The sequence below is a fragment of the Lissotriton vulgaris genome, chromosome 9 (assembly GCF_964263255.1).
Source record: "Lissotriton vulgaris chromosome 9, aLisVul1.2, whole genome shotgun sequence".
Classification (NCBI taxonomy): Eukaryota; Metazoa; Chordata; class Amphibia; order Caudata; family Salamandridae; genus Lissotriton; species Lissotriton vulgaris.
The window spans coordinates 83,911,764-83,935,160 of NC_141697.1; the positions used below are offsets into that span (position 1 = coordinate 83,911,764).

At 45.5% G+C, this 23,397-nt stretch overlaps 1 protein-coding gene across 2 annotated transcripts in view; it reads right to left on the reverse strand.

Moving 5' to 3' along the window:
- Positions 1 to 2,162: 2,162 nt before the first annotated feature.
- Positions 2,163 to 23,397, reverse strand: part of MAX (MYC associated transcriptional regulator X) — a 132,952-nt gene continuing 111,717 nt past the window's right edge. For both annotated transcript variants that reach the window (XM_086937108.1, XM_086937109.1), the window contains exon 5: positions 2,163 to 3,651. In XM_086937108.1, coding sequence (XP_086793234.1) covers positions 3,464 to 3,651 — 188 coding nt within the window. In that variant the 3' untranslated portion in view covers positions 2,163 to 3,463. The remainder of the gene's footprint in view (positions 3,652 to 23,397) is intronic.

Genomic DNA, 23,397 nt, shown 5'->3' on the forward strand with positions numbered 1-23,397 from the left:
TCATTTGGCAGGGCCGACGCCCACGCTTTAAACATGCCATTGCAATCCTACCGAATGAGCACGGCGGAGTGGGGGTACCAGACCTACAACTCTATTTCTACGCCGCACAGCTCTGCAACTTAGTGGAATGGCATCAAGTGGAATGTAGCAAACATTGGCTTTTCCAAGACCAGGTGGTAGTGGGCATGCCCCTGCAAGGGATCCCGTTTCTCCCCAAACAGTATCGCCCGCCCAAACTCCACGCCTCCCAGATCACTAGCCCAGTCATGGAGGTGTGGGATCGAGTTGCCTCCAAACATGAGTTCCCATCCTTCCAGTCACCCCTGACTCCGCTATTCGCCAACCCAGACTTCACACCATGCCTCGATCCTAAGGCATTCACTTCATGGCGGAGTTCCCCCTGCAAAGCCCTTGGACATCTCTTTAACCTGAACGGTATCCTCTCCTTCCACCAGAGAAGACTATGGCCTTCCAGAGACCGATAGGTTGCTGCAGGTTAGGCCAGGAGAGCAACGTCACCTCACTCCCTATGAAAAGTGGCTGGTCACTTGCACGTCTGATAAAAAATTGATCTCTGACCTGTACCAACACCTCCTTACCATGAACATTTTCACCTACAATGCAGGTAGGAATAGATGGGAGCGGGAGCTGGGAAGGACACTAGCACACAAGGAATGGCACGGGAAATACCACAGAGCTAGGCACTCCGCATATCACGCAGGCCTGACCAAAACCCTAACCAAGGTGGCTACCTACTGGTACCATACCCCAGAGCGCCTGCATCACTTCAACCCCTGCATTAGCGACCGCTGCTGGAGAGGGGGTGGGGAATGTGGCACACGAACATCTGCTGTGGAGTTGTGATCGCATACAGGGATACTGGAGCTCCATCTTAGATGACAGACTCCCACCTTGACACCAAACTCCCTCGGTTCCCTGCATACATCTTATTGGGACTACCTAACGCCTTGATGTACCCATTGAAATCACGGAGGGGTCGTCTCATCGCGATTGCACAAGGGGCAGCTATACAAAACATTTTGGAGGACAACACAGGCCCCACCACACACAGGCTGGCTCCAAAGACTGTGGATGGTGCTCGGTATGGAGAAATGATCACTTGTGCAGGCAGGGAAGGGGGACGAGTTCCCAGAACTGTGGCGACCCTTTTTGACACTACTTACTGGCGAGTTTCGAAAACTGAGCTGCCCACGATACCTCCACCTTCTGCGGTTGGCAGATACTCCAATTCCCGAACAGAGAAAACCAGTGCGGAAACGAAAGGCCATACAATGTTGATTCTTTCACCTTCCCACCTTTTTTTTAGCGGGGTCTCCCCACTTTGAGGTTGAGGACAGAGGGGAGTGGGTGGGGGTAGGACATGCTGTCTTGTTTGTGGGAGTTGTATGTGATCCGTAAGTTGCCCTCCACTTTCTGGCTAGAGTCTTGCATGACAATGTATCGGACTTGGTCTTGCTTTGCCTGCTGGGACATCTGGGGTCCTTTTGTTTTGTTTTGTTTTTACTGAAACTTTAATAAAAGAGTTCAACCATAAACTGCCTTTACCTTGTCCGGAAAGGAGAGTAATGAATACCAAAAAGCTTGACTGACTTTGTTAGTGCGCAAGCAGTGAATATGTTTAGCAGCATCCTAGTGCTCAGACTGTAAATATCTCAGCACATTAGAGCAAAAAATATTAATAACATTAAATGGAAAGGGGGTACCATGCAGACATGCTTTTTTTAAAAAACATACTACACTGCTTATGGTGGAGGTAAAGATTGTCTACATGTTTTACAAAATACATAGGCAAAATGGAGGAATAATGCAAAGTATGTGAACCTAGAATACATTCAAACTGGGTGCAAACTGTAAAAGCATTACAGTGAGAAAGTACAGCATCCAAAACTTACAGTGCCATGCTGAATAGTATCTGTAATTAACAGGACTACAAATCAAAATATATTAGCTGAACAACTTTGGGAAAGTATTAATTTTAGGTTGTAGTTTTATTTTAAATAGATATAGCACACCTTTCACCAACAATTTGTTATTACTATAGTCAAGGAACAAACGACACCATGCCATTGCTGGTTTAGGCACTGATGAAATCACTTCAGAAACATAACCGTTATAACAGATTAATTAAGAAATTGACAAACTTACAAGGATAAAATATTTTTTATTTATAGTCTTATAGTAAAGGCAAGCCTAAACTTGCAAGACAATTCTTGGGCAGTATGCACAACATACTTTTCATTTCCATGGAATGGAATTTAACATTAACAAAGACAAATCTACATTGTGTACACTATTTCATTAAATGCCAATAAATGGAAGGAGAAAAAAATGACAAAGGGACACATACAAGACCCCCACCCCTGCACCCCACAAAATACAATGTCTGGTTCCAATACCAAGTAGCTTTTTGATTTCTTGCAGGATGTTGATCTGTAGCGCCATGGACAAAGCTGCTTGAACTAAGTGAATCCACACATGCTACACGAGACTGGCACTACTCGGCAATCAGTACCAAATACACTGCTCTTGGTGTACGAACATACAAAAGTCAGGCTGGCTATATCTTTTAGAAATACACAAAAGGATATTTGATCATAACCTTATGAATCTGTACAGGATTACATGCCTACATCATCGGCCGAGTGAGTTTGTGGAGTTTAGATTTCAGTAGCAGGACATAAATATCAAAACATTATCACTCATCGCAAGATACAAAAATACAGCCCTCCGCGCACGAGCCAGAATCCCTCCTAGATGGTCCGTAGGCGACAGCAGATATCTCCAAAATAAATAAAAACTTCACCCCAGTTGAGAACGGGTATGAAGCGAACTTGGATTTCTCACCTCCAATCCATTTTATAGCCTTTAAAAACTGATTTTTTTTGTTGCCATTTTCCAAACGTTAGTGCTTTTAGTGAACAGAAGGATTGAAAAATACATTTGCTTAAATCAGTCTTGCCATCTGCCCTGCCAACCACCTTCCCCCAACGTGTAGTTGTCATAAATAAAAAAAATAATAAAATAAAAAAGCAGGTTTATGTTTAAAACAAGTCTTCTAAAAGCCTACCTGCTCACAAATTCACAAATACCTTGGCTGTGAAGTTCCTCCTCTGGAAAGAGATGGAGCACCTAGATACTAGCGATTGATATGGGCTTTGTGGGCCGATAAGGCAATGTGCTAACATCTGTGCTCATTCAGAGGCAACTAGTTTAGTTCTTGGTACAAAAGCTGCCAAGTTGGGAAATATTCCTTAAAAATGAACACAGGTGGTTGAGAAGAGAACATGGGGGGAAAAATAAGAGATGCAGTCCAAAGTCTCTACTAAAAAGGAGGGGGAAAAAAAGTCCTTTACAGCTGGGAAAGGGATGGGGGATACACTGACAAACAGAAAAACAGAAAAAGACCCTGGGCCCATTCAGTCGCTTTATTGCCACGCCATGTTCAGCTGGCATCAATTCGGAGCTTCTTTCTGCTTTGTGGTTCTTCAGAGTCCGATTCGGAACTGGAGTCTGAACCCCCATCAAAGGCAGAGATGGTGCTGCCCTTTGCATTGGTGTACAGGCTATTTTCAGTGGACGAATAATTGGCCTGAATCTGAGCACTCGACCTCGCTTTCTCCAGTGCACGTACTGAAAACAAAGAACAGGAGGATGGTTATTCACATTAGAGTATTGAAAAATGTTTATTTCAGACAAAGAAAAAAGATGACCTGCAGAATATTTTGTTCACAAGTTACTTACCTTCAAACCCCCTCTATGAGATGATCCAACAACGAATTCCTCAAGTTTGGGATATCCCAGGCACCAGTCTATATCCGGAAAATTCTCCCAGCAATGACTCCTATGAAATAACAGGTGGTGCCATGTAACTCCATGGTGATCTCTTACCACCTCGTAAGTGACAAAGCAGGGCCTCCCAGTGGTACCATGCCTCCACACTAATTTCCACTCCTTAATCTTTCTCCTTTTGCGTACCCTCAGATGTAGATGATTATAAACAGACTGCAGGTAACCAAGGGCCAAAATCTCACTTAGGACCTTATTATGTTGTGTTAATATCATCCCCACAGAATGTGCTGTTAGACAGGGTATCTACCAGAAAAAAGTTACTTATGGTAGCTTGCCTCTGATGGATATATCTGATAACATAGTAGTAACGCCTAAAGACTAGGAGTCTGAGGAGTGCAAAAAGTCTTGCTGGACCGAGTGGGTCAAAAGGCCATCTCTGTGGACCTGGCTGTCCAAGTGTTTTGTGAACGTATGCACAGATGCGCATGTTGCAGCCTGGTAAATAGAAAGGACAGACACTACCACTGCCAGAGCAGATGTTACAGCTTTATTCCTGGTGGAATGACCCAGTGGCTTTCAAGGGACTATTTTCTGTAAGACTCGTCATCATTATATGAAACTTTATTTGGTTTTACATAAAGTAAACCATAAGTCACAATAAAAAGTACACAATCCATTAGATACATACATTAAAAAGGTATAAAATTCATATTTTCAGGCTCAACATATAAATAACTATCCATTTGGACAATACTCTTCTTACGCACCACTCTACCTTTCTTGGCCTCAGAAAAAACCAACAAAGAGCAGATTGTCTATGAGGTGGTTCCTTGTACGGTCAATACAAAAGCTCAGGAATCCTTTGATCAAGCATATGAAGCTTTTTCTTTTGAAGTTTTTAGCGAAGCGAAGGCAGCCAGTAAGGTAATCAAATGCACAACATGAAAGAGAACTTTTAGGAGGATGGAAGGATGCCTGAGTTCTCAGCACCAGTTTGCCTGAAAGGAAAATGTTGAACGAAGGTTGCACAGACCATGACTGCAGTTCACTCACATGATGTGCAGAAGCGATTGTGGTGAGAAAGATAGTTTAGTCAGGGGCTGAATGGAATCACTATGCATTGGCTCGAATCGTGTGATGATGTCTAGGAGGACCAAATTAAGGTCATTCTGCGGCATGACAAGAGACTAGAGCAAAAATGTGAGTCAGACCTTCAAGAAACAAATGACTTGAAAAGCAAACAAGCATTGGAAATGCAATAGGTCTCGCATTAGAAAAGTTGGAGCTATTGGTCTTGTAAATGACAAATATTTTATTTATTTGTTGGTTTTTGAAATAGCTAAATTGATAGCTTTGTCATTTACAACGCCAATAGTTATAACTTTCGCGAATGTGACACCTATAGCATTTGGAATGCAACATGTTTTGTATTTACGTGACATAGATGGCAGCAGTGGTCGTTAGGGCACATCTCTAGAGAGCAGGAGAGTGCAGCAGGGGAGAGAAGCACAGCAATGCAATAGGTCTCGCATTAGGAAAGTTTGAGCTATTGGTATTGTAAAGAACAAATTTTTCATTTATGTGCTTGTTTTGAAAAATTCGAAATTAGTAGCTTTGTTATTTACACTGCCAATAGTTTTATCTTTCGCAAATGTGACACCTATTGCAACACAATATGTGTTGTAGCACTGAGTGGTGTGAGGGTGAGTGGGGGTGTGAGGGTGAGTGAGGGTGAGGGTGTGTGAGGGTGAGGGTGAGTGAGGGTGTGTGAGGTGGTGAGGGTGAGGGTTAGGGGGTGAGAGGGTGACTGAGTGTGTGTGAGGGTAAGGGGATGAGGGTAAGGGTGTGTGAGGGAGAGGGGGTGATGGTGAGAGGGTGCGAGGGTGAGGGTGTGTAAGGGTGTGAGGGTGAGTGAGGGTGAGGGTGTGTGAGGGTGAGTGAGGGTGTGTGAGGTGGTGAGGGTGAGGGTTAGGGGGTGTGAGGGTGAGAGGGTGACTGAGTGTGTGTGAGGGTAAGGGGATGAGGGTAAGGGTGTGTGAGGGAGAGGGGGTGATGGTGAGAGGGTGTGAGGGTGAGTGAGGGTGAGGGTGAGTGTGTGTGAGGGTGAGTGAGGGTGTGTGAGGTGGTGAGGGTGAGGGTTAGGGGGTGTGAGGGTAAGGGGATGAGGGTAAGGGTGTGTGAGGGAGAGGGGGTGATGGTGAGAGGGTGCGAGGGTGAGGGAGGGTGAGGGTGGGTGAGGGTGTGTGAGGGTGAGGGGGTGTGAGGCTGAGTGAGGGTGAGAGGGTTGTGAGGGGGTGTGAGGGTGAGTGAGGGTGTGTGAGGATGAGTGAGGGTGTGTGAGTGTGGGTGAGGGTGTGTGGGATTGAGGGGGATGAGGGTGAGGAGGTGTGAGGGTGAGGAGGTGTGAGGGTGATGGGGTGAGGGTGTGAGAGGGTGTGAGGGTGAGTGAGGGTGAGATGGTGTGAGGGTGAGATGGTGCAAGGGTTAGGTACAGACAAACACTCAGGATGGCTCCCCGAAGCCATGGGTCCCTTACCTGCTCTGGACACGGCGCTTTGGGTGACTGCTCTGATCATCAATGGCAGTTGCTACAGATAACAGCTCCGTCCAAGCCTTCTGCTTCTGCTTTCGGGTGACTGCTGTGCCCTTTGATGGCGAGGGCAGAGGAGAGCAGCTCCGCCCGAGCCTCTCACTTCTATTGCTGCTTTCAGGTCCAAAGCATCATCACCGAAAGGAGCACATTAACAGCGTGCAGAAGCTATGGGCTACGCTGGGCCCCTGATATATGTCGCGCTGCAGCACCGGGCCTGAGTAAAACGGGTGTTGTGGTTATATCAAACAAATGTATGTTGACCAAAGCAGGGTCAAGCCTTCTGCTTATGCTGCTGCTTTCGGGTGACTGTTGTGCCCGTTGATGGTAGTGGCCGAGGAGAGCAGCTCTGCCCGAGCCTCATGCTTCCGTTGCTACATTCAGGGCCAAAGCACCATCGTAGAACGGAGCAGATGAACGGCGAGTATCAGCTATTTGGGCTACACTGGGCCCCTGATGCATGTCACACTGCGTGACCTACCAGGCGGCAATGGGTGCCATGGCTGTAAATTCTTTTTAAATGATAAACGCAGGGGGCGCACTAAAATGGTGCCCCTGTATGTTTCACTTATGTGCATGGCGGCCGTGAAGCGGGCGCCCATGGTAAACAAGACGGAGGGGGAAGGCAGGGAAGGGGGAGGAGAAATGCGACACGGCGGGCAGGGGAGGGGGCGGAGCGGGGAGAGGAGTGCTACAGAGAGGGAAGTACTGGCTTTCGTACACTAGTGATCAAGACCCATACAAAAGGTACCCATGCAACGCACAAACCTAAATGAATACAAAACGAATGCTTCCAAATAGATGAATTGCATAATCCAAAACAAAACTCATTCATGGTTTGAATCAATACATTTTCTGGTACGGTGTGCCTTTAATTAATGGATTTAAACGAATTTACTGTGCAAAGCTATTACAAGCATATCAGTCCCAGGTCCTACTTGTAGAGCAGTCAACACCAAGGAACATGCCAAAAGTTAATTTCCCACAATTTCCAATAAGCACAAAATGCGTATATAAAAAGGAAGTAATATTCTTCAGTCGCCTACCCATATAATTCGGCCCAGGAGTGGTAAGCACGCGAGGGGCCACTTAAAAGTTATCTTCATGAACCTCCACAAAAAATAGCAAGTTCCTTGGTATCAGCGTGACGAACCAAAATAATGAATTTTAAAGGTTGTGCTGATGTGCATGGCGACCGTGAAGCGGGCGCCCATGGTAAACAAGACGGAGGGGGAAGGCAGAGAAGGGGAAGGGGGAGGAGAAATGCGACACGGCGGGCAGGGGAGGGGGCGGAGCGGGGAGAGGAGTGCTACAGAGAGGGAAGTACTGGCTTTCGTACACTAGTGATCGAGACCCATACAAAAGGTACCCATGCAACGCACAAACCTAAATGAATACAAAACGAATGCTTCCAAATAGATGAATTGCATAATCCAAAACAAAACTCATTCATGGTTTGAATCAATACATTTTCTGGTACGGTGTGCCTTTAATTAATGGATTTAAACGAATTTACTGTGCAAAGCTATTACAAGCATATCAGTCCCAGGTCCTACTTCTAGAGCAGTCAACACCAAGGAACATGCCAAAAGTTAATTTCCCACAATTTCCAATAAGCACAAAATGCGTATATAAAAAGGAAGTAATATTCTTCAGTCGCCTACCCATATAATTCGGCCCAGGAGTGGTAAGCACTAAGCACGCGAGGGGCCACTTAAAAGTTATCTTCATGAACCTCCACAAAAAAAAAAAAAAGGACCCTCGCAAATAGCAAGTTCCTTGGTATCAGCGTGACGAACCAAAATAATGAATTTTAAAGGTTGTGCTGGGAGAGAGAGAGTGGGGAGGAGAGTAGGAGGAGGATGGGGGAGGAGAGTAGGAGGAGGAGGGGGGAGGAGAGTAGGGGAGGCACGGCTAAGTGAAGAGACAAGACGGAGGGAAGGCAGAGAAGGGGAGGGGGAGGAGAAATGCGACACGGCGGGCAGGGGAGGGGGCGGAGCGGGGGTGTGGGAGGAGTGCGGCTTGAGGGAAAATACGGCTGGGGGCATGTGCATGCGCTTTTAGGCTCAATGCGCATGCGCATTGAGCTTAAAAGTCACGGGCACTGCAAGGAATCGCCACGATTCCTTGCAAGTTAGGTAAAGAGTGGTTAAGCCCCCATAGTCTCGCAAACTCGATGCGCATGCGCATCGACAGGCGAGACCTAAAAAGCAGTAGATCAGAAAGATTAGTCTGCTGAGGGTCGAGATGTCAGATGCCATATCTGACCACAAACTATTTCGACTGCTCAGCATAAATGGATTTTATTGAAGGATGTCTGGCTACAAGGAGGACATCTACTACCTTAGCGGGGAGAGACAAAGGATTTCAGGTGTCACTATTCAATTTGCATGCATGGAGGTGTGGTGTGCAGAGATTCCGTTGCAGGACGCTGTCTGGTTGCTAAGGCTGGAAGGTGTTCCAAAGAGGTACCAAGATCAATGACAGATATTCAGGCTCAAGAAATGTGAGTGCGACATTCTTGTGACCCAGTCCAGGGCCATCAAGAAGACTTCAGCTTTGTCTGCCCTGATTTTCTTAAGAACAAGGCAGGATAGTTAATGGTGAGAATGCATACACGAGACTCATTACCCTATCACAGACAGAATGAGTAAAGGTTTTATTCTTGGTGGTGGCGAACAGATCTAGCCAGGACAGGCCCAACATCAGAAGATGGCAAGCCACATCTGCGGATGGAGATGCAATAAATAGTCAGACAGACTAAGCCTGCTCGGCTCTTCATGTACAACGATCAGGGACAGCCAAGTGGTTGGCCACCAGAAATATCTGCTGCAGATCAAGCCATCTTCAAAGTTGCAAGGCCTCCTGGCACATGATCCAGGACCCTGATCTGCTTGTTACATTCTACAGAGCGATAGTGTTGCCTGTGAAGACTGGCACCAGTCCCCCGCCCATTGGTCATCAGGAAAGCTTTCAAAGCCAGTCGACTGCCTGAAGCTCAAAAAGAGACATGGTGCTGGTTCTCTGCTGGAGACCGGAGGCCTTATTCTTCATCCTCTCCCAGATAACCACCTCACTCCAGCAGTGACACATCTATCACGATCATTATGTCTGGTGGGAGCTGGAGAGTGGCCTTCTGCCAGTCAGTTAAAAGATCCAGATCATCTCACAAGAGATCGGGATAGAATCTGGGAGACGGCCCTGGTGCTGGGCCCAGTGATATCAAAGGATCCTCAAAAAGGGCCAAATATGTGATCGAGCATCTGCGGCAAGGAGGATGCAAATGGCTAGGATCCCAAAAAGACTCAGAACCATCCTCACTGAGACCCAGAACTGAGCCTAAAACACTGCGATCATATCTGCAATGTTTCAGCGGAAAGAAAATCAGCAAATCCAGGACGGCCTAATTGAAAGGAAATCTCTGTGTAGGGTTCAGTTAGGATAAGGAGAGTGGCAATCAGATGTTGGTCTCTGACACTGCAGTGAGCCCAACTTGAGCAGCCAATCAGTGAGGTACAGGAATACAAGCATCTCTGAACAACAAAGATGAGCACCTACCATGGCCAATATTTTCATGAACACCCGTGGGGCTGAGGTAAAGCAGATGGGCAGTACGGAAAATTGTAGTGTTTTGGACCCTCACTGTTAACTGCAGGTGGCATCTGAGAGACTTGACAGGCGTATGAAAATACTCGCCCTCCAAGTCCAAGGATACCATACAGAATATAGAGGACTGAGGTGATCTTCGCCAGAGTGAGCATTTTGAAATAGTCTTTTGTCAGAAAGGTGTTCAATTCAGTTTAGGCTGGAGGTTGCTATCCTTCGAGCAAGTGGGAGCAGCAAGAGCAGCAGCCATCCCCACTCAGAATCAAACAATCGTTTGATTGCACCCTGTGACAGCCGGAGGTTGACTTGCTGCATAAAAACGGAGGCGTGGTTAGTCAAAATTAGACCTTGCGTGGTGGGAATATGAGGCACGGAAGATATGATAGGCAGAGTATAGCCCGTTTGAACGATCTACAAAACCCATTGGTCTAATGCGATGGATTTCTAGCCATGGACACAATTATCCTAACTTACCTACTTTACCAGATGGCTGGGGTTGAAAAGGGTTACATTAAAGTGGCTTAGGTGCGGCTGCTGCAGGGGAGGAAGCAACAGAGCCCTGCTGGTGTGAACGAGATTGACTACCTCCAAGTCCTCCACCTTGAAAAGGTTGGGCTGTGTTGCTGCACCAGCTAGGGCAGTTGATTCTGCAAGTAAGCAGGGCCTCTAGAAACACCATTACATTTTCTGTACTAATGGAAACATTTACAGGCTGGCAGCTACTTCACAGATGGTGATGTGGTGCAACTAATTCTAAATCGTTCAAAAGCCAAATCAGCCTAGCTACAAAAATTCTAGACCCGTTAAATGGATGTCTGGAAGTTCCCAGAAAAATCTATCTGCACATCTTTGCATACTGTTTAAACACTACGCTGGTGCGAAGAACAATGCAATTAATGGTGTCCAAGCCAGTGTGTGATGCATATTTTGCTACATCCTGCCCATCCCGAGTCATTTGAGCAAAAGACACACTAAGGTCTTCAGGGGGCGCCCAGCAAGATCTTGTGAGCAAGACAGTGAGCGGTCTCTGAATGACAAAAGACAGAATGCCACGTTCCTACAAAGCGTGAGTGTACCTGGCTAAAAGGAACACCACCTCCTTGTTGTCAAAAGTGTTGGGGGGAACGTTTTTTACACCCTGGACAATGTCAGAATTGGAGTCCAATAGGGATTTGGGCCGCTTGTAATGCTGGAGTAGTGGGAGGAGGCCAGGATTTGGTTGAATGACCACTAACCGCGAGAGACAGGCCTGAGGTAGTCCAACTTCGAATCTGGAAAGAGACCAGTGTCTGAATGATATCTGGCAGCAGTGCCATCATAAGGGAGTGACATGGACCCTAAAGCTTAAGTGGAGGCCTGGAGAGGGTCAATATGGGCCCAGAACTGGGGCCTCAGAGGAAAGCCAGCACACGGTGAGGGCCCTCTGGCAGAGGTCCAGCAGGAAGCCCCTGTGGCTACATGGAGCCTTATGGTGCATTTAAGGGTGCCAGCAACATTTGAAAGATCCGGAGCATGAATTCCTTAAAGGTAGGTAGGTATTTGTAGAGTTGAAAACTGCCCAGGGAATTTGGGGTTCACTGGGTCCAGTGACATCTGCTAGATCATCCCAACTCTTGGTTACCTCCACTCATTGCTGCTGGCCTCAAATACAAATTGTCTGTAAAGTTATGCATTGATTGATGCAAAAAGGCAATGCTACCTTTGTCAAGAAGTATGGGTGTGTTCTCATGATCACCTTATCCTTATACATAGCTCTTGCCCCGTGACATGCATCTCAATTACTCTTCTTTGTGGTGGCCACTAAAAACGGTCTTTAATGTGAGGTGTTAAAGTGCCGCCTTATCCATGGGTTCAAATGGTGTCTTCATTAATCTTGCCAATAATAGATTTAGGTTCCACTAAGGAGGTATTTGCTTATGTACAGAAGAGCCTTTTTGGTCCCTCCCTGGAATCCTGGAGTATAATATATGCCTAGAATGTAGTCCTCTCGAACAAGCTGAAATACCTGATAAGTGCGCCCTTAGTGAGGCGTACAAAAGCTTAACATTTAGTTAAATGAGTTCAAACCTAACTATCAGTGTCCTGATGAATGTTCTCATGGAGCCTGTTAATTTGGCACACTAGATTACTTTTCTATTTGGTGGCATAGCATTTTCATGGGGAAGGACTACATGCCTCTTGGATGGTGTAGAGTTTTTTCTTAGGCGAGTGTAAATGCTAAAACTTTGGTTTCTCAGGAAGCAAGCTATCAGTTGACATTACCCTTTGTTCGAGTTAAGCGTTCTCCCCTGCTGCATCATTGAAAAGACCTTTTCCAGGGGAATTTTTCTATTCTTTTGCTTGAACATTTTCACTAAGTGTGAGACCCAAAGATGGCGGACCCTCTTGGAAACCATTATGATCAATGTGATGGATGCTCTGAATTTCTCCAGAAGTGCTGGAAAAAGAGGTACCAAGGAAAAGGCATATGCAAATAGCCTCCCACACCAGCTTATCAACAGCCCATCCCGCATAGATTGAGGGTGATAGTGCCTGGATGCAAAGGACTAGCATTTTGCATTTATTGACGTTCTGAAAAGATTTGTTGTGTTCACCAGTGATCGAAGAATGGGTCTGCTATAATTTTAGTTCCTTGAGTGTAGCTAGTTGGTCTGTTTTTTCTACTCCTAGGACATGGTTTGCTACGAGAAATGTTCCTTCAAATGGCCCATCTCCAGATAGCTTGTAACTGCCATGTTGGATTCTTTTGTGAACCATAGTTCCCTAGTTTTGAGAGTGTACATCTGTGCTCTCCATTCTATATATGGAGCATCTCACAATGGCCCGCGGAAAGGATGCCTAGAACGGTCTTCCTTATCAGCATGTTGTCTGAATTCAATCACCAGATTTCCCGGATGACCTTGGATGTTTCAAACACTAGATCCCTCCAATTTCTCGTGGAGTGTGACTGTTAGTTATTTAACCACTCCTGAATCAGCCTCATGCGTTTCTTTTGGTTTGGAAGGACGTGAATAAAGGATACAAACACCTCCCATAGTCTCATCAACCTCACTGGCAGGGCTTGAGAGGTCTGGTAAAAGCAAATCTGGTTTAGCATTGCTTGTACACGCTGAAATGAGGTGTGCCACTGCCGTAGCGAAGTTCAGGTCTATCCCAGAAATGTGGAATACCAGATTATTTTATCCAAAACACTTAAAACTCCTTTGTGTATAAAAGTAAAACTACCATTACCGGGTCGTTTTGGCATCGTTTGTGGCTGTCTTGATTAGCCAGTCGTCTAAGTTAGGGTAGGTGGGTGTGGCGGGTATGTTCAGGTTAGCAACCACTACTGCTAGCTCACACATAAATGGAAAAATAGATAAATCACTCGTGTGCGTGTGTGTGTGTGGAGAGGGTGGGTATGGGGGTTCTGTAGCAATGTAGGACCAGTGAAGGGTGTGAGGCTCCTCAGCCATGAATGGGGGGTGTTGGGGAGGGGTGCTGCAAAACGCAACAGAAGAACAGGGGGGTGAGAGCACACGACAATTTAGACATTTAAAAGGACAAGCACACAAAATCGAGAGGAAAAACACACTTACTCCAAAACGTTCTTTCAAGCAGTGGGAGAATTCCAAGTATCCATTACAGAACATTGTAGAATTGCTGTACTTCATGGGAGGGACAACCCGAGCCAGCGAAAAGAAAGCCAACGATTAAGAAGCAAGCAAGTGAGCTAATCAATGATAAACAATGGGCTGACCAAAGGTCCACTGCAAGACTGGTATTGAACAAGATATGCCTTTCGACGTCTGCATGAAAAACGAAGATGTAGTCACCAGCTACTGCTAGAATTTGTGCCAGTGCCTCTAAAAGTACCTAACTAAAATGTAATTTCCAAAGTCGCTAAACAAATAGAGCTCATAATGATACGCCCAAAAACCGTAAAACACAAGACAATAAAGCCTACGTGTCAATGCCGAGGAGTCATCCGACTCGTGACTGTGGAAGCAGAAACAAACTTTGAACCTGCATTTTCACTTTCAGTATGAGAGAAACAGGAGCTTCACACCTGCCCAGACTTGTCCGAACGGAGGGACTGTCTGCCTGATGGCACAGTGGAGTTGGGTTGGTCGGGTGCCCAGAGTCCGTACCAATGCATCAAGAGAACTGTAGATGTATCTCAGACATAGTTGTCAAAACCTGAAGAACCACAGATGAGCTAAAAAAGTACCCCAAGGTGATTTGAGCTGTAGCATCAGCCAGCACTTCTTGCAGCACCCCCTTTTGGCTTGGCACTGGAAACATTCATTCATAAAACGTATCCGCTTTGTTCCGAGACAAGGACAGGAGCAGGCATCTGCGCAAAGCATTCACCAAATGTTCAGCTGCAGTCTCCGCTCCCCTCTCAGAAACCGATTCAGCACGGGCAGAAACTCGCACATGAGCCCTGCAACCTCCGCTCGAAAGAAAAGTACATCGCAGGCAGGTGGGCAAATGTTTAAGCCACAGAATAGGCATGAGCAATGCAAGTGCGCACACACTGGTAAATGCAGAATACAGGGCCGGCAGCAGGGGCGTCTGTATGACTAGAGGGTGCGAGCTTCACATTTCCAATAATCACGGTGGGCGAGCTTGTTACAACACATGAGAAGGAGGAGTGCGGATGGTTAGGGGCACCCTATGTACTCAAAACATACAAGAGTGTGTTTGTGTCAGTTGGCGCATGCAAAAGTTCCAGGTGAAATCCAACAGACCAAACGATACCCGACAAAGCATTTGTACTCAAGTTATTTACAACAGAGTAAATAATTCAGCAGGGGTGTAACACCACAAACACCCCCTTGGAGCTACGACTCTGGCCCCCAGTACATTCTGAGATGGCCTATAAGTCACATTGGTGGAAAGAAGCTGCTTCTAGGTCCAGCACCGCTGAGCCGCGGCCGCGCCCTTTCATCGCACCTTCACTTTCGGTTCGAGGGCCGCAGGGCGCTCGCCCAGGCTGGTCCTCGTGTCTCCGTGGAGACCTTCAGTCAGCTGGGTGGCCGGGACTTGGGCAAACACCGCAGATTTCACTCCCGGGAGGTGTCGGCAGGACCTGGAAATAAGGGTGCCGCAGGTCGCTTTGCCCCCGGCTCACCCGCGTTCAGTTCCGCAGCAGCCGTGCCCAGCCGCCGGGTCTTCTCATTCAGGCTTGCGGAGGAAATACGGGCAGGGGGCCTGCGTCACTGGTCGGGCTGGGAGAAGAGCCCAGGGCCCACTACTGCCAACGTAGAATAAACAAGCATTTGCAATGCAATAGGTCTCGCAATTGCAAGAGTTTATGCTACTAGCATTGTGTGGTATCTATGGTTTAGAGTTTTAGATTATCTATATTCTTTATTTGTCTCTATTGTTTAGAATGCCCCTTTGGTGTTCTATCCTTCATGTTCTCTCTAGTGTCAGTTATTGCCTGACTGCTGTTCCTAGCTGACGTGCTTCATGTATGCTGTGAAGGATCAACATTAAAGGACCTTCATTCTTTACCAGTCTTCTCTCCGCCTTTCATTGAAGACAGGATTTAACATTTGGCGACGTTTGGGATTCGTCCTTCACATCCCCAGCATTTATTGAAGCACTGGGAGGCCATCTCAACTATTCCTTGTGCGCCTGAACTATTTCCTAAGGAAGCGCTCTTCAATTTCATAAGGTCGTATGAAATTTTTATTTTCTGACATTTCCTTACCCTGCCAGCGCCACTAAATCCTCGTTGCGCACTTCATTTCTCGAGCGAGTTTCTGCTCGAGCGCCATAAAGACTCCACGTTCCTGTTGCTCGAGCGAGTCAATGCTTGAGCATTCCATCGAACGCACACCGCTGAGTCTTCTCTCCGTGCCATCTTCGTCTCCTCCTCCCAGTCAGCTTCCTTCGTCACAATCTTCCGATCAATCCATGATGGAGTGACGCATTTGACGTTGATTCCCCTACGTGCCTCCATCTTGGTAGTTCACTCAAGTCATCTAATTTGCATGCGCAGTCAGTTTCTTACGCTCGATTCATCAAGACCTTCATTTCTCATCGTCTGAAGCTTAACAACGTTTCTCAACGTTTTCTTCATTATTTTTCAGCGCTTTTGTCTTTGTTACCTCTGTTTTCACTGCGCTGTACTGGATTTCATTCAAGCAATCTAATTCGTTTTCAGGAGGATTCTGAGTGCGTTGTGGGTATGCTTGATGGTTTGTTGTTTTCTGAGAGTATCATCAGTAAGGATGAGTGGTTGGATTGTGTTAAGTTGGACAAGGTTCAAAACATAGTCAAAGGTCATATTTTCAAGGGTTGGCCCGATGATAAAAACCTTGATCCTGGTTTACGTTTGTTTTCTAAAGTCAAAGATGAACTTACTGTAGAGGATGATTTTTTGATGAGGGGCTCCTTGTTAATTCCTCCTAACAAACTCAAAGTGAAATTATTGAATCTGTCTCATCTTGGTCATTTGGGCATCACCGGCACCAAGAAAAGGTTAAGGCTTTACTACTGGTGGCCAAATTTAGATGTTGATGTAGAAAATTTTGTGGGTAGGTGTTCTTGTTGTTTTGAAGCTGACAAATCTCTCAAGCTACGGAATACTCCTCTCCTTCCTGTTCCCTATCCCCAGGGGCCCTGGGAAAAACTGGGCATTGACTTTATTGGCCCCATGTATAACTTAAAGCCTCATTTAAGATTTGCCTTAGTCCTGGTGGTTTATTCTTCTAAGTGGGTTGAGTGCAAATTCATGTCTGATCCCTCCACTGTTGGTGTTATTGATTTTTTAGATGACCTTTTTCATAGAGAAGGTATCCCCAAGTATCTGGTTTCTGATAATGGTGTCCAGTTCAAGTCCCTTGTTACTCAGAAGTTTTTATCTAATCTTGACATCAAACATTTGACCGTTGCCCTGTACAGTCCACAAGGTAACGGCATGGTCGAAAGGGTCAACAAGATGTTAAAAGATACTATCCAGTTAGCTTGCATGCAAAATTTGGATGTTTCTAAAGCTGTCAAAGAAAGGTTGTGGAGTTATCATAATACTCCTCATTCCACAACTGGTGTTACCCCTTTTGTCTTGTTAAAGAAACGTTTTGGTTCTTCTAAGCTTAGTCCTCTCTGGGTCCTTGACAAGACAAAAGTTGATGGAAAATTACCTAATGTTGACCAGGTTCGTGACAGAGTTGTTTCTATGCAAGACAAAATGAAAGTTGCTTATGATGACAAGTTTAAAACTAAAATTGTTCCCTTCAATGTGGGTGACTCTGTCAAAGTCAAAAGACCTTTAAGAAACAGTAGTCAGATGTCCAAATTCTATCCTGCTTCAAAAGTTATCAGAGTTTCTAAGAATGCTGTGTTGCTTGCTAATGGGAAATGGTGGAGCAAAAGAAATGTTGTGGTTGTCAATCCTCCTGTTTTCAAAGACTGCAAAGGCCTGAAGGACGACAACTTTTCGGTCTGCTTATCTCCGGGCTTGCAGCCCTCCACTTCTTCTCCTCAAGGTGTTTCTTCCTTTATCTCTGGAGCTGATGATTCGGAGCGTCCAGGTCCTTCTTCTGTGCGGTCGGATCTATCTTCGCCTCCTGATGTCATTAATGATTTTTGTGCTTCCAATGTTTTATCTGATTGTTCTGCCTCTGATCCAAATGTCATTCCTGCTCCAGTTGTCCTCCCACCTGCCCTCAGGCGGAGTTGTCGCAACACCTGTGCTCCTGCTTACCTTAAGGATTTTTATCTTTAATGTGTTTATTTTTTTATTTTCTTCCTCTTTCTTGTTTTGTTTTGGGGAAGGGAGATGTGTGGTATCTATGGTTTAGAGTTTTAGATTATCTATATTCTTTATTTGTCTCTATTGTTTAGAATGCCCCTTTGGTGTTCTATCCTTCATGTTCTCTCTAGTGTCAGTTATTGCCTGACTGCTGTTCCTAGCTGACGTGCTTCATGTATGCTGTGAAGGATCAACATTAAAGGACCTTCATTCTTTACCAGTCTTCTCTCCGCCTTTCATTGAAGACAGGATTTAACACATTGTAATTGACAATGCCTTTTATTTAGGTTTAAAAAAAAAAAAATAATACCTGGTGTGTCACGCAGTTGGGTGCTTACTTTCCCTCCATGTTAAAGAACAGTTGATGTTTCAGCACCCAGGCTAATGTGCTGCATAACTAAATACATTTAAGGTCCCGAAGGCGAGGCGATTGCATTGCAAATACTTGTTTTCTATTCTTAGCACTGAACAAAAACGAGTTTGACATGTGAAATCTTCACATTCAAACCCTCCCTTAGGAGCGACGTGAGCCACAGTGAACTGTCAACACCGCAGCTGTCTGCAAAATGCTTTGGGAGCAATTCTTTAAAACAGACATAACATTTTCTAGGCCTCATCCTCTCAGCAGTTTTGTACAACTTCCTTCCATCCAAGAGAGGATGTGGCTTAACGGAGAGAGCGGCCGACCTTGGAACTGGGTTCGAGTCTCGGCTCAACACCCTGTGATTTTGGGCAAATCACTTAATCTCCCAGTGGCTAACAAAACAAATGTGTCCTTTTGTAATGTAACCGGTGCTCGTGTAAAGTGCTCCGACACCATTAGGCAGAGTTCGCGCTATTTAAAACTGCATTAAAAAAAATGCCTTCATTGGAATGCACGAGCACTCGTCTACATGTGAAAGTACACTTCGCCACAGAGTCGCCAGTCACATCCAATCCCAAAGCGCATTGCCCCCAATCCCCACATCATTCGCAAAGCAAATAGGACAGGTCTCGTGATGAGCAGCACCCAGAGTGATCTGGAGGCACAAAGAGCCCAACACATGACACATGACACCTGACAAATGCGTGGCAACAGGCGGTGCCACCATCCTCCCACCAAGGGGCCTGTACCGCACTTAGTCGAGAAAACACAAAACCACTTGAACACTCAGCCTGCATACGGGGCACCACACTGCTCCCATGAAGCAGTACTGCAGGGACGCTAAAGACCAGTGAATGCGCGCGGACAGGAGATGTGCTGTGGCTTTTCTGCGTGAAGGGAGACAGGAGAGGGGAAAAAGCAGACAGGAGCTTGTGCACTCCGTACGCGTGCACATCGCCTGTCTGTGCGTGCCACCTCCAGTCTCCCTTCACACACCAAAGCGGCAGCAATAGAGCTCGCTAGCGAAGCAGCTGCGCTTCAATCTCACACAAGCCCTAAAAAGCCGGCAGCACTGGAGGCCATGCAAGCCGCCCTGAAAAAGACCTGGTTACAAAATCCATGTGTGCCGAGACACGGGGCTGAGGGGCACTCAGTGCGCGCTTGTCTGACAGACATGAGACCGCACACCTACACCCCTTTAAACTGCGTACCTCCCTTTCTCGCCAGCTCCATCACAGCCAACCCCTACACGGATAGCCTTTCACATTACTTCTGGCCAACAATGGGAATAGCGGCTGCACCTCGTTAGACAATGAAGTAGATGTCGTTCGAAGATGGCTGTGCATGCTCTCCGTTCATAGGAACTACTGTACATTACATCTGATAGGCCTAACCATCCCGACTGCGGCCGATCTGCGCGCACACCGCTCCTCTCTCACATCTCGGGCAGGAGGAGCAGGACATGAGGTGGAGAGGCGGACATGGAGGTGGAGAGGCGGACATGGAGGTGGAGAGGCGGCCGTGGCCTTCTGATGTGCATAGCAACTGAGGCATTCCAATGCGGGAGTGCCGGGAAAACAGCAGGAGACTGTATCAGGTCTGAGACGGTTTGCCTGCACCCACTCCTTGCAGCACCGCCGCATTACTACGTTCATAGTGTCCCCTCCAAACGTCAGAGGAATAGGTGTATAAATCCAGGGTCGGATTAGGATCACAACTAGGCCAAAACACTCCGAAAAAAGCGGCCCACATTCCCTGATCGTCCCTTTAATGGATCACAACCTTGTTAGTCTCACTGGAATCTGGCTGGGTATTTTTTGTTCTAGTTTTGTATAGCGTGAACTCGGCCCAAGCCATGGAGTAATGTACATGAGCACCAGTACACTAAACAAGATAACATTAATTTTCATTTTCAGTATGGAGATTAAATGATTTGCCCAGAATTCTAGTATGTTGATCTGACGCTGGGGCTCGAACCTAGTTTCAATGCCTGCAGCTCTGAATATTGCGCAACATCCAATTTTAACCAACCATCTCCTCTTCCCAACAAGGCATAAAATACATTGGGGCGGAGGTGAAAACACCTGGCTGCTATGGAGCCACTTCTCTTACTCACCCCCTTCCTAGCCTATTATAGACTCAGGGTATTTACCTGGCAAGGGAGGTGTCAAAACCCACATTGATGCTGCTTGGGGTGGGGGAGGGTGTTAGTTGAGAAAGGTCAAATACCACCTGCCCCCTGCATATAACCCACCCTCCCTGCACTGGTCTAAAAGTGATTGCCCGGCAGTGGGGGGTGGAGGGGGGGGGGGTTGGATATCCCTGCTTCTGGCAAGGCACCAAGGTGAGAATACCCCAAAGGCTAAAGCAACACCTGGCCCCCAGCCTGGGGAGTGACCAAAACCGTAAAGTTGCCTGGCAGGGACTGGGGGAAAAAAGTCAATCAATGGGCTGCTTTACAGAAGCCCTTAAAAAAACTGGGCAACAGGTGACCCTGAGGCATTGATCCATCGATCAATGGCGATTGCACGCCTTTCCAATCCAACCCAGTTTATGAGAAGCACAATTCTCTGCCAGGACTGGAGGCTTTGGATTAAGCTGCTTTTGCAAAAAAAGATTATATTATATATATATATATATATATATATATATATATATATATATATATATATGGTCTCAACACCACGGAGGACTTATACACTTGCATATAAATCCAGTCTTACTGTCCTTGTCATAATTGAAAACATGTATTTGACCAGCTTTACATTACTTAAGAGATTTGATTAACTGTTTGGATACTTTTTACTGGTATGGCACGTCTCTGAATCTCCATTAAGTTCAGTACACAATGCCTCTTTGTATGTCTCTCTAAACTTACAACTGCGCTATAATATGTATTTAAGCATGGTCTTTTTTAATTCACGCAACACACAGATGGTTATTTATAGTAATCGAATGGAGTACCTTGGTTTTTGATTTCATTTGGTTTGTTTCACGGTTATGTTATCACACAATTTCTCGCCTATACATTTCAGGCAGCTGATAATATCGATCTTTCTATTCTAGGATCCTTTTGCCTTACTTTTGTTGAAGTGTTCGCCCACTTGGTCTGTATTAATGTAAACAGCATATTATAGACTGCATATAGAAGGTATACACCTGTTACAACGCATTTGTTACAACGCACTACCGTTACAACGCGACTTTTACAACGCATACCATTACAACGCATTGCGCTGGGGGGCGCTCTAGGATAGGGAATAAGTATAATTTACTATCCAACACCTTCCCTAGGGTCCACGGGGACTGGAGTTAGAATAGTAAATTATACTTACCACTATCCAGCACCTCAAAGCGCTATGCGTTGTAATGGTATGCGTTGTAATGGTCGCGTTGTAACGGTAGGTAGTTGTAATGGTATGCGTTGTAACATGGTACATCCCATATAGAATCACGTATAACGTATGACCAGTGATTGGGTTATATATTATGATTATGTGAGCAGTGCTCCTTATATTATTTTGGAGCCTGGCACTTAAAATGTCTTTATTTATTGAGAGATGTATATATATATATATATATATATATATATATATATATATATATATATATATATATATATATATATATATATATATATATATATATATATATATATATATATATATATATTTTTCTATTGAGATTTATATATGTAAATATTTATTTATTCAATATGAAGGTGTACATTTATGAAATAACTTTTAAATATGCAGGATTTTAATTGTACATTCTATCGGATTTTTTTATGTATTCCATCAGCAGTCTGGTCCATATATATTGTGTACGTTGCATAGTCTGTTTTTCAGTTTCATTCTGCAATGTTACAGCTGTTTACAATCAAATGTTACCTGTCACTTTAAATTAGGCATGGGTCCGTGAGTAACACGTCATGTGATCAAGGTCCAGGTCGGACCGAAACGCGTCATGGCGGCATACTGATGCGTGGCGAAAAAACTTTAAATAAATAAGAAAGCACGAAAAAATGGGTCCGCGTTTGTCTATCTGAGTCCTGGCTGGTGATTGGATTCTTAAGGATAGAGTACTGATATATATATATATATATATATATACACACACACAACATTTCTAAACTGAAATGTGACGACTCCAGGTAGGTTGGATTAAAAACATTTATTTTCACTTCGAGGCAGGCTGGCAGTCCATTTAGAACACTTTGCCCTTAACTCCTTACGCGTTTCAGCTTCCCTTTCAGCCTTGGTCACAGGAGGGCAGTTGCACTTAAACTGTTTCTGGGTCACGTGCTTATGTAGCTCTTCAGACCATTCTATTGGCGAAGGTCTGGCCATTAAAGTGTCCGTGTTTAAATGCACGAGTGAAACATAAAAAGTGCACTGGACTTGCCATTAATACAGCCTTTGACCACAGCAATGGAGAAAGTGTGTTTGCATTTATGGATGTGGAGCCTGACCCGCCCGACCTCTTCCACAATACAAAACGGGATTGTGCCCAGATGAAATTGTCAAGGAAAGTCGAGCAAGGGATGCAAGCAGAGTATTCTGCTCTGCTTGCTGGTTTGGAAGGATTTTAAACAAACCCTCGAGACTGAAATACGAAAGGCAAGTCCAGTGCACTTTTTATGTTTCACTCGTGCATTTAAACACGGACACTAATGGCCAGACCTTCGCCAATAGAATGGTCTGAAGAGCTACATAAGCACGTGACCCAGAAACAGTTTAAATGCAACTGCCCTCCTGTGACCAAGGCTGAAAGGGAAGCTGAAACGCGTAAGAAGTTAAGGGCAAAGTGTTCTAAATGGACTGTCAGCCTGCCTCGAAGTGAAAATAAATGCTTTTAATCCAACCTACCTGGAGTCGTCACATTTCTGTTTAGAAATGGTGTGTGGATACATTTGACAGGATTCTCCGTTCCTGTCTGACGAAGCCGCCCTGCTGTGGTCAAAGGCTGTATTAATGGAGAAAGTGTGTTTGGAGATATATATATATATATATATATATCACCTCCACAACGGTTCCTTCTCGGGATTTGTGCAGCGCTCATGCATGTGCGTTGTCCTGCGGCTGAACCACGCCGCTTAATCTCTCCACAACTTTTCCCGCGGGGGAAACACAACGGGTCGCACAACCAACTGGAGTTTGAACAGCAATCTCCTTTTATTTTTCAAATCAACATGGGATTTTCCTTTAGTCCATCGTACGCATGTCTCACTATGGGATGGTGGGAGCAGGAAATAGCTTGGAGCTCAAACAACGAAACATC